The 12779-nt window shown below is 32.8% G+C and overlaps 1 protein-coding gene across 1 annotated transcript in view; it reads right to left on the bottom strand.

The window, feature by feature from the left end:
- The window catches only part of LOC100375107 (inositol 1,4,5-trisphosphate-gated calcium channel ITPR3-like), a 94691-nt gene that overhangs the window by 23225 nt on the left and 58687 nt on the right, over positions 1-12779 (bottom strand). The window contains exons 30-40 of the mRNA XM_085498690.1: positions 12569-12705; positions 11270-11393; positions 6053-6117; positions 5269-5365; positions 4612-4740; positions 3153-3262; positions 2952-3036; positions 2613-2800; positions 1511-1697; positions 1189-1275; positions 448-552 (exon numbers count right to left, since the gene is read on the bottom strand). Of these exons, the coding sequence (XP_085354816.1) occupies positions 448-552; positions 1189-1275; positions 1511-1697; positions 2613-2800; positions 2952-3036; positions 3153-3262; positions 4612-4740; positions 5269-5365; positions 6053-6117; positions 11270-11393; positions 12569-12705 (1314 nt within the window). The remainder of the gene's footprint in view (positions 1-447; positions 553-1188; positions 1276-1510; positions 1698-2612; positions 2801-2951; positions 3037-3152; positions 3263-4611; positions 4741-5268; positions 5366-6052; positions 6118-11269; positions 11394-12568; positions 12706-12779) is intronic.

The following is a 12779-nucleotide window of genomic DNA, read 5'->3' as shown; positions in this document are numbered from 1 at the left end:
CAAAAGGAAGGCCCCTAATGGCTATACAGAGAGAAACCCAAAAGTCTGGTGTGCATATCAGACTAATTGTAACAGAAAATGCTTCACATCAAATAATGATTTTGTGTATTAGCCTATCTTAGGCCGTCAAATATAGAAACCCACATGAGATTCTGTGACTTGATGACACCTTAAGATGCTGAAAACTCAATCACAACTGAATCTATGAAACTGTTCAGTGATGTTGCTATCGGCAAATAAATTTGATGTCGAGATTTTGCAAATACAAAAAATGTACCATAACTTTCACATTTATTATATTATGTATATAATTTCACATGCCAAAGAGAAAACATTATATTTTGCCGACAAGACATTTTTAACCACAATTACAAGTTACGATTAACTTTCTCACAATTACCAGATTCGAATACGCAATACATTGATTACATTGAAGAAATCACCTACCTTGATATCCAGAGTTGATGCAGTTAACAAAGCAGTACTTGCAGACACCATTGTTTTCATATGTGTCATATTAGATAACAACTCACCAGCAACCTTTACAAAATTCTACAAAAAGAATAAATCATAATTTAAAGTAAAAGGAATGATATAATTTAATATAATAACTAATCAGTAGCTGCATGACTATCATCAATGGTGTTTTAATATCTGATGCAGCATTGTGTTGAAGGAAAGTTTCATTGACCTTCAAATCGAAATGAATTTGGATTTGATGGTGAATCATGATCATTAATGACAGTTAAAATGAGAACACATTACAGGATGGTGGTCTTCTTGCTGCATCCTTGTCTTTATGGGACTCATACACAAAGTGTGTAAAATACATTTTTTGTTTACATGAAATTTAAATTTTACGATAACCACCACCCTTTAAACATCATATCAAATCAGCATTCCCTCTAAGCCTTATTTTTACAATCAGGCTCCCAGCTTTCTAAGTGAAATTGGGAAATCCGGGGAATATTACTTGTAATTTCATGTATTGTGTTTTCAGGTACATTCTGCACCTGTTTCAAGGTGCTTTTTGAGATGAAATCACAATATTTCTCAGTGAAAAAGAAGGAACAAAAATACTGAAATGACAACAGATGAGTCAGATCTCAGAAAATTATCGATACAGGTCAGCACATTATTGCACTAAAAGTCTTATTATGTATATAGTATTGACTGTGACATACATACCAGCACAGTTGTCGCAAGTTTATCAACTTTATCTGGTTCGTCAGGGTATTGTTCTTTATCAATTCTATAAAACTGCATAAAGAACACCTGGGAAAATAAAAAATAACATAATTCTTCAGTTATGATGAAGTGAATTGTTAAATCATTCATATTTACAGGTAAAATCAAAGTTCACTTTATACTTGTCAAAACATATTTTGAAATTACACCTGTCATGCATAAACAGTTCTGATTTGTGTGTTTATTCATAATTTATTACGCAGTGTTAATATTGATTGAATAAATTAAATGTGATCCAAAATAATTGTAATAATCTTCTCACCTGAATCATGGGCAACATTCCATCAAATATATAATGCAATGTAGCATGATTTTTGCCATCTTCTGTTGGATCTACCTTGGCTGGTGCCTTCTTCAATTGTTGTTTTACTTTGCTTTTATTATTGCTCATATACTCAATGAGGCTCTCAAATTCTTTAGTCATATTTTCCATTATTCCCCAAAAACGCCTACAAAAAAAATATGAAGAGTTGATCAAATCATAACATAAATAACAGTGCAACTAGTGATACAATTGAGGACAGAATGTCTGTTGCAAGTATGCAATGTGGAGTAGGACAACTGTACAAAAACTAAGATGGGGAATATTATTCTTTAGGCCAGATTTTTATTATCCCTTGTTTCGCGAACTCGCTGAACGAACAGGAGCCGAAAATGAAATAAAAATAAAATTTCATTTCAGCGTAATTTCTCGCGCCTGTCGACTTGTAAGTGCAAAAAATTGCTTAAAAAAACTTTTTATCTTCATTTTTTTTCTGCCCGTCGCATAACAAATCCAAGTTGCATTTTCATGGGAGTATCATGATCAAAGGTTTGAAGTCTCGCGCAGATGAGAAACAAGCTTATACATAAAATTTAATTTCATTTCTTCTCTCTGATCAATGATCTCACTTACAATTCTTTGAGAATCACACAAATCTAATGGAAAAAAAGAATTCAAAAAAATAGCCTTATAAAAACTCGAGAAACAAGGAATAAAAAAAGTCTGGCCTTATGGACTGGATACAGCTTTTGCAACCCAAGGTTATGCAGTGAGATCGCCCGAGTTTGCGAGGGCACATACATGTAAGCCATACAACCGAGGGCAGCAAAAGCCGTATCCAGACCATGAAAGTTTTATCATATACCTCATAGATGTATACAATTTTACGATGCCGTTACCTCAAACACACAACGTAATTTAGAAGGATGTGTTCAGTTTTGATTGATGAAAGGCGGGCACACTGGGCCGGGCGTGATACGAGAAATTATTGCCCTGATGCGAGGGCACACTTCTCGTAGCGTTACATGGCCGGGCAATACAAGGTGTATGATAAATTGTTATTATTATTTTCAAATAACTATTTCAAATTGTTAATACTTACTTATCATGGGGCATATCTTCAGCACCGCTATCAACCATCCCACCAGCTGTATTCAAGTACACCCACAAGGTGAACCGAGCAAATGGTTTCTTAATCTTATTGCTGATATTAGGATTGGACAATATAGATAGCAACTCATCCAATGAAAAGATCGTTTGACAGATAGACTCAATGAATCTATTCTCACCCTAAAACATAGAAAACAGTTGTTAGATTAATAGTCTTACAGTCATATGTATTTCACCAGTAACTAAAAGGTTGTCATTCTATGCCATAAAATTGACTAATAGTGCATCATTTACTTTAAAATATTATTACATTTTTTTTTATTTTACTTACCTCTGCACATGTTGCTAATACATCCACTAATGCCGACATGTATATCAAATCTGGGTTGCTTTCATCAGAAAGTAGTACTTTTTCTCTGCAACATGAACATTATCAACAGTGATTTTTGTTGCTATCACGAACAATATCAAGCAAACACACATGAACCAAATTGTAATAATATTACAATAATTATATTTGTAATATACATACCTTTCTTCTGGTGTTTGATCTATGATATATGCAACTTCTGGTCTGTACTGCATAAAGAATTTCATCACGTAGGATTGATTACGTTTGATTGGAAGGTTCAGTTCTTCAACCTGTAAATCAAAACACAATAACAATCAGTGGAAGTGTAAATCTCTACAATAACAATAATCTTAGCAAGCAATAAATGCATGTTACCACAACAAACAAGCAAATACTAGTACCACAATTGTTTTCAATATAAGATGATACAATTTTGCAGAAGTGATTGTGACTCATGGAACTCCGTGAAAAGTACACTTCAACAGAATTTCATGTTTTTATCTTGTCTCATGATGTTAGAACATTTTTCTCAAGGAAAATTAAAGGTGGGTTGCAGTTACTGTAAAAGCTTTAATTTTTACTCATATTTGATTGTACCATTCTGATATTTTTATCATATACACTAGATTTTAAAGTTCCATTGTAATTTTACATGTTCACATGCATTTAATTTAACATTTTCATCAGGGAAAAATAGCAACATTAAAATTCAGTGAATAATTAAGTCATTTTTAAAGTATTCAAAACATTTAAACACTATCATATTGAATTTTGCAAAGAGATGTTGAAAAGCCCTCTATAGTTAAATTTTCGATCCCATAATCCAATATGGAGTTAACACATTTCTTCCTTATATCACTTGAGAGCATTGCACAGAAATAAAGGTCCCTCTTCTTTAATTTTTGCGAAGGACAAATGTGCACTATTTTTTTGTGTCAGAGAAAATCAAGCTAAATTCAAATTTTGTATGTGGGAGGTTATCAAAAAAATACCGCCAAGTACAGTTGTATGCATGCAGGCTGAATGGTGATCGTCTTGATTGACACATAGCGGAAGTTGATGTAAAACGTACAGCTTTAGTGCATAGTTTGCGGTATACTTGTGATGAGCTTATTATTTATATACATCTTTTTCCTGCTTGTAATAATAATTTAGAGAGATTATAGCCTGAAATAACAACAAAAAAACATTTTCACTGTGCAAACACATCTCAAAAAATTGTCCAGTGACCCGATTTTCATTTTTTATTTTTGGTCTGCCTGATGGCATGGACCAATAACAACGAAAATATGATGAACACGACATAATCTTCAATTCAGCTCAAACCTTCTAATCTTTTCACTACCAGATTTTCTTGTCCTAATTTTTCTGCACTTTTTTCTTATTTTCTTCAATATTTCTATGAATTATCCCTAATTTTAGAGCCAACAGATAAATGTGAGTCAATTTTCAGTTTTTACTAAAAAAAATTTCTATTTTTGTCTAAATCTTTTGATGGAAAGTGCAGACTATGGGCGGGACTATTTTGTGAATGTGTGATGAAAAGAAGGAACTGGTGGTGAAAAGGCTAAGGCAGGGGAGTGACAATGACTTTGGTATGAAATTTAGCTCTATAATTGAAATGGTAATAATAACATACCTTTACAATAGCATTGAGCAACTCAAGAAACTCTGGCACTTCATTTAAATGTTGTGATACAAGATGCATTACTTTCTGGACTTGATGCATTCTGATTTTTAAGCATGTCGTCTTATTACCTGTAAATACCTTAAATAAAAACACACAAACAAACCATTATTTATTTATTTTTGGTATTGTTAAATATGATTTATAAAAATAAATTATTTCTTGCAACAGATGTTTATGTGATTATAATAATAAAACATATTTTTTGTAATAAACTACCACTATCTTAAAATATGCAAGTAACAACAAGCATCTTATCTAACCCTTATTTCTGCCTTTTGGCTAAGAAAAAAAGGTTTTTTAGATTTAATACCACAACAAGATACAAGTTCATTGTTTAACAATTATTAAATGATTTTTTTAAAAACATGCATTTAAAGTTGATTTGGAGAAACAAAATATCCTCTGAAACAGAAAACAACACATTTTCCAATTCTACCATAATTGTATGAGGCATACTTTATACCAGTACACAAAATCAAGAAAAAAATGTGTTTTAAAATGACATGCGCAATAATGAGAAGCAAAATGTTTTTGTTTTTTTTGACCTAAAATGAATAAATCTGTAAACAAATGATTCTGAGTATGGAGTTGGACATGTTTCCTGACCTCTGTAAGAGCCTTTGCCATTTCAGCTTCAGCACCTTTGACATCGAGTAGAACATCTAATCTGTCATACAATCTCTTTTGTACGATTTCATTTCCCCTGTGTATAACATAAAAATAAAAATGCACTCAGTACAGATTTTAACTTGTCCACTGTAACTAGGCAGGTCAGAGACAAGTATCAAGTTGATACATACAGTAATTCAGTGAAAAATGCAGTCTAGGAACAACATGTGAATGTAATCAATGTGGCATCTGATTTCATTTTTTGTTTTTACACTTGTTTATTTAATTTAATGTGAATTCATTTTACCATATCTCAAATTACTATGAGGTTATTACGATACTGGAAAGTATGCGCGAAGACAGTAGAGCAGAAGTATTGATTGACACGCAGCAGAGGTTGATGTGACCATGTACTGTCTGAATGCATAGTTTCCAGTATCCTAATAATAACCTTATTATTATACATCTTTTCCTTCTAAGGATACATCATGGGAATACCAAAATCCAAAATGCTTGGAGCAGAATCAGCGAACTTCTTTGTGTGGAGTCCGGTCAAACCCTGGGGGCAGCCATGTTTGTTTTTATTATTAGAGGACGCTTATGTGCATAATCACTCCATATTTGGAATTTGTGTTTCCTAATATTATCCATTGTGTCAATGATGCATCCAGGAATAAACTTAACTACGGTAACTGCATCAGTGACACATATCAGCTTAGAGGTCACTATACTCACAATAGCCATATATATACAGTCTTGATAAATAACTACCCTAAATTACCTTGCCATAACTTGAAGGAATGCGAAACACTTCTTGAAGATTGCTTGTAACCCAGAATATTGTTCCTGGTGGGATAAACAATTAATTATTAAAACAGGAAAGTTTAATATTATTAACTGCATGTACTGTCATGATTTCCTGATAGGATGGAAAACTCTCTTGTTCCTTCTCGTCCCATCGCACATGTACAGTGAGTAAAATATGTTTTGAATACCTCAAAAGAAATACCAGTTTTAGGGTAAATTTATGAATGTTGAATTGAAACCAGCAGACAAGCATTAGTCAAAAACCAAGCTGAATAATAAAGAGAGACAAACAATTCTTAAGAACATGCAACAACAACAGCACAACACACATTGGTGCTACAAGACACATGTAGAATGAAAACATACAGAATAATGTGGAAAACAAACAAATGAAGACTAAAACTCAAAACTGAAATTGCACAATGATTTCCTTTGTATTATGTACCATTACATTTAAAACATGGATGTGACTTTAAAAGATAGCAGCGATGTGATATCAAATTCCATCACTTACAAGATGGGTGAAGCTATAAGCAGAATGTGATCAACAACTTCTTTGATAAAAGTGATGAAAAAGTGTGCCTCGAAATTTATTAGTTAATTTTTAAAAATAAAAAATGAAATCTTATGTGAAACTAGTAACTTTTAGGGGATTTAAAAAAACAATAGGCTTGATTGTGCTTTCAGGAGAATATCAAAATGATACAATAAATGGTGGAATACTTCTACTATAACTTACAGCTACTTTTGATTTGCCTTGAGACTACAGATAAAGTATATATAATATTACAGTTTATTCTGAACCTTGTCTGGCTTTCTTTACAAGCAATAAATAATTTACTTACATTAGACATGGGGAAACTTAAGCATATATGCATATACTAGTATTAATCATAAATGAAAATTTAGTGAAAATAATTAAATAAATACATTGTTCAAGCATAACTTGTTTTTTTGGAAAAAAGAAAAAAAAATTACAATGTCAGAAGTGAGATTCAAAACTACTCCCACATTCATTAACAAAAATGCTTTTTACCAGTCAGTGAATAGGTATGAAGTTTTGAATCTGGTACTCAAACTGTATGCCATGTTTGTTTTTAATAATTAAATCAACTTGGTAAGATCTCAGTATAGCAAGTATATATTGATAAATATACTTCCTAACATCAGCAAATTGCTGGCAACAGAGTAAGAAGAGAAATTCAATGTTCATCTCAGTATGTATGTATGTTGTTTCCTAGCAGTCTTTATAATGGATATTTATACTAAATTCAATATTATTAATGTTTTAGATAAAGAACTCTAATACAACATTTTTAAATGATCTATGCATTTCTAGTTTTTGAAGTAGACATATATAACAAAAAAGGAAACAGATAAGACAAAGACATTTACAATTCTATTTATTGCTCTAGAAATGGAAAGACATTCAATACGCATATATGTTTGTCTAACTAAGTAAGGGCTCATATAAAAACAAAAGCACCATAGACCACTAGCACCGAGGGCACAACACACAATTTGTAGGAGCAATTAAGGAAATCAATGCCTGCAATTAAGACTACAGCAAGGGAAGCATTTATGTACTGGTAGTAATAATGCTGCTAGAAAATAGCAATATAAAAGTAGAAGTACTTCAATTTTGTGTTTGAAATATTTTATTAGCTGCTATTAGAAGCTTGTCTCCAATAGAAAGTCACATTAAACCAAAATAAGCATTCAATGTAAACCGGATGAATAAAATTTTGGCCATTAAAGCACAAACACTACATTGTACTAATAGAGCATATAAATTTTCAAATTTACAAAATTAAAGTTATCGCATATATTTGTCTAACTTTGTCTTAACAATGTAAGGGCTCATATAAAAACAAAAGCACCATAGACCACTAGCACCGAGGGCACAACATACAATTTGCGAGAGCAATTAATCAAATGCCTGCAAGACTAAAGCAAGGGAGGCATATATGAAGCATTATTCTATTCTATTCCATTCTATTCTATTCTATATATGTACTGGTAGTTATAATGCTGCTAGAAAATAGCAATATAAAAGTAGAAGTACTTCAATTTTGTGTTTGAAATAATTTATTAGCTGCTATTAGAAGCTTTTCCCCAATAGAAAGTCACATTAAACCAAAATAAGCATTCATTCAATGTATACCGAATGATTAACATTTTTGCCAACACTACTAATAGAACGTATAAATCTTCAAATTTACAAAATTAAAGATATCACTAAACTTAGAATGTTATAACATGTACAATATTATAAAAGTTAGCATTATCATCATCATGATACAACTGCAAAAGTAAAGGACATACACAGGCAGTCAGCATACATACCAAAACCCTTCCTGGTGCCAGTTCCGCGTCACACTTTAAATTTGAAGTCAATGTGAAAGAAATAGTTTAGTAGCTGCAGTAGTCACAGAAATAATCAAGTTGTGCTTCACAATTGGACTGCAAGTGTTTTTATATACTTGGCAAAATTTACCATGTATTTAAGTCTTTGTGCTTGCACTTGCTAATTGCTAAATACATGAACCAATCATTGTATTATGAATAATTAAAATATGGTTTTTTTTAACCATAGACACTTCTGTCACAGCTATGATCTTATATTTCTCTCTTAATATGTTTCCAATTCTCTCATTATTAGGCAATTTTAGGAAATGTAATTCAACCCAGAAAAATTCATTCTCGACTATTTTATTACAGTGTGTTACTGCATTGTTTACAAGTGTTAACACACTAGAAATGACACAAGAGATTGATATGCGAGAAAAGTAGGGGGGATCAAGAGCCTCGGCATGCAAGCGGCTTAGCCGTCTATTCCATGATATCGGTCGCCTTTGACCACCATCATGGCAAGAACGATGTGGTACTTGAGTGAGGGCGCCATCTAAGGGGACTCCATGTGTAGGCGTCATTGAGGCCTATGTCCTGCAGCGAGTCGTAACTTCCAAATCATCTCAGGACAAGTGCGACATGTTGCCCAAACAGAGTATGGATTCCCTGTGTGACAACCCCCCCCCCCCCCAGCTGTATTTATTGATAAATAAATAAGACATAAAATAAGTACAGAGGGAAAAAAATACAAAATGATGAAGCAAACTGTAATGACTGGCTAAGATGGCAAAATGTAAACACAAGATGGTTTATGGGATACTGACTAAAATAGCACAAACCAGGAAATGATCTAAAGTAAAGTTACGTAATCACTGATAAAGGTCAAAGAAGTGGGAGACAAAGGGTGCACATTTCAGTGCGTTAACATACAATTACAAATGTTTTGTAATAGTCACATTGTGAAGAAGCAGAGATGTACACCTCCCACCCCACTTCCTGAAAGCCTCCACAGATGGGCTCAGTAGGAGATGTGTTAAGACTCATTGTCATATCATGCTGATAAGCACTGTATTATTCATTTGAAGAGTTGACAGTAGGCTAGCTCGTATTGGCCAGCCATGTATTACTGGGGTATGTTATTTTTGCTACCTACTTTGAAAACAAATATACAGAAACTATGTACATTTATCAAAATTGTAGATACATTAACTTTTAAGTAATTTTTAACAATTTTCTTTGTACAATGTATATTGTAATATTAACACAAAGTATTATAATTTAGTAATACATTTATTGTCAGTTTTCAATAATTGTGTTGTTTAAATGGTTTCCGTGCAGACATGCAAAGATAGTCCACTGTCCAGAGAGTTCAGCTCATTGATAGTAACAATCAAAATGCAAACAAGAGATGTGCATGAACAATATCACGTACAAAGCAAAGACTTTAGATTTTAGTTAGAGTGAGAATTAGCCCACACAAACAAAACACAGGTTATAGACACCACTCACAATACCGTATTAACAATTACTCGTACCTGAACATGTTTTAGTTTATTGGTGCCCTTCAGTTGTTGCTGTTTATTGAAAAAAGAAATGTCAAGTTCGTACACTAAAATGTCAAAGCCAATCTTGATCACAAACTTTACCCTATGAAAAATGTTTTATATATTTCTTAATTTATATTATTTCAAGAAGAATCAATGCATTTAAATTACAAATTATTATTTGAAGCTACTATAAATCCATGATAGGTGTTGCCTATTTCTCACTTCATGTGTATATTATGTAATCACGATAAACACAATTTCTTTTTATTCTGAGAACACTTTTAGTATTAAAAGGTACATGTATATATAGTTTCCAATATCACACCCAGATCATTTCCCATTCCTAATTTTTACTGAAAAAAGCATTGTACTAAAAACTAGTTTTTTTTCAAAATATTATTTAATTTGGACACTAATATTTTTTACCAAGGTTTTATTAACAATAGCCTCAACTAAAACCACATTTTGTATAAATTAATGAAATCTGATAATCTAGAATTTTAATGGAAGCCACTACCTTAATCTGCACCTATAAGGGTTCACCATTTCCACTAACAGATCTTGAACACAAATTACTGATGGGTTCTCTATGAGAGCGAGAGCAACAAGACTTTTTGTCACTCAAAGTTTTCTTTTCTCTCACGTTATCTTCTCATCAGGCCCACTGACCTTCAATTTTTTGTAACCATGGTATAATAGTAGATGTGATGGTGAGAGAGAATGGAAAACAAGTCTTGTGGCTCTCGTTCCCAACAAAATCATGGTGACCATTTGTATCTAAGTTTTCATTACTCATACATACATACATGAAGACTCATTGAAATTAAACATGCATTGAAAATAACATAACATGAATTATTATTTTATCACAGTAACAGATGATCAGGATTAATTGAGGTTAAGGAAACCACGTGGAATTGGATAAACCTGGTACAATACATATTTGCTACATTCATGTAACGGGATCTCAAAACGTGTCTTTTGTGTTTGGAGAGGAATTACAGCAGTTGGTTAGAACCAGCCACATTGGGTTCTACTTGGCTCGTGCCAAAATCACACCAAAATCTCATGCCCGACTCTCTATTGGAACCGAGATTGAATTTCTTTTTGGCATATGTTCACACACACATTTTGGCACTTGCCGACCCAATCCAGACTCTCGGAACATGCCAAGATCTGTAACATGAATGCCACTATTATCTAATCAACAGGATTTTTCTACTGAACATTACTTAGAGCAAATAGAGCCACATGGTTACACTACTAGCCACCAAGGAAGCATTTTCACTTACCATTAATCTTACATCAATCTCTTGAGCCACAATATCAAATATGTCAGCCAAAACACCAAAATTGTACAGGATAGTTTGGTTCATGGGATGACGTTCTTCTGGTTCTTCATCTAGTGAACAAAAACTACAAACACAGAAATGAGGTTTACTTGTTAAACAGTCATAATGTGAGATTATGATAGTCGAATGACTGAAAAATTGTACTGCATTGCATTTCAACATAAATAGTGTGAGAGAACAAAATTATGGTGAGAAACATGATAATGGCTGTATGTATTCGAGCAATCTTGTCCAGCTTTTAGAATTCAAGTTATTCATTTAAATATACCGTTTTCAATATATCAAGAACAAATTGATGTGAAACAGTTTCTTATAATGAACAATTTGATATATATTTATTTTATGTGGTAATGCTTTTCAAAGATAATGGCAATGAGTTCTAAAACATTGTCCCATTGTAATGAAAACTTGCTTGACGGACAAGAGGATTTAAGTTAATAATCACCACCACAGGTGAAAGTATTGTAATCTCCTGCATAGTAATTGTGTATTTGTGCATTGATTACACTACTGATCAATACTGATGTAAAATAATTTAAGATTTACTTACCCAATAAGAGTATCTAAGATTTCTCCCATCTGTTCACACTGATCACTACTTACCCAATAAGAGTATCTAAGATTTCTCCCATCTGTTCACACTGATCACTACTTACCCAATAAGAGTATCTAAGATTTCTCCCATCTGTTCACACTGATCACTACTTACCCAATAAGAGTATCTAAGATTTCTCCCATCTGTTCACACTGATCACTACTTACCCAATAAGAGTATCTAAGATTTCTCCCATCTGTTCACACTGATCACTACTTACCCAATAAGAGTATCTAAGATTTCTCCCATCTGTTCACACTGATCACTACTTACCCAATAAGAGTATCTAAGATTTCTCCCATCTGTTCACACTGATCACTACTTACCCAATAAGAGTATCTAAGATTTCTCCCATCTGTTCACACTGATCACTACTTACCCAATAAGAGTATCTAAGATTTCTCCCATCTGTTCACACTGATCACTACTTACCCAATAAGAGTATCTAAGATTTCTCCAATCTGTTCACACTGATCACTACTTACCCAATAAGAGTATCTAAGATTTCTCCCATCTGTTCACACTGATCACTACATACCCAATAAGAGTATCTAAGATTTCTCCCATCTGTTCACACTGATCACTACTTACCCAATAAGAGTATCTAAGATTTCTCCCATCTGTTCACACTGATCACTACTTACCCAATAAGAGTATCTAAGATTTCTCCCATCTGTTCACACTGATCACTACTCATTTTAGTTCCAGATAGTCTTCTCAGTATGGGTAACTTTTGCTCACATTCCTTTAAAACACTGACTGATCTTTCTGTCAACAACACCTGATTTAAAATAGTAATAGTAATAATAATAATAATATTTTAGGTACTTGAAAACGAAAAAATATGCATCCATT

The sequence above is a fragment of the Saccoglossus kowalevskii genome, chromosome 1 (assembly GCF_978046115.1).
Source record: "Saccoglossus kowalevskii chromosome 1, keSacKowa6.1, whole genome shotgun sequence".
Lineage (NCBI taxonomy): Eukaryota > Metazoa > Hemichordata > Enteropneusta > Harrimaniidae > Saccoglossus > Saccoglossus kowalevskii.
This window is presented reverse-complemented; position numbering and strand designations above follow the sequence as displayed.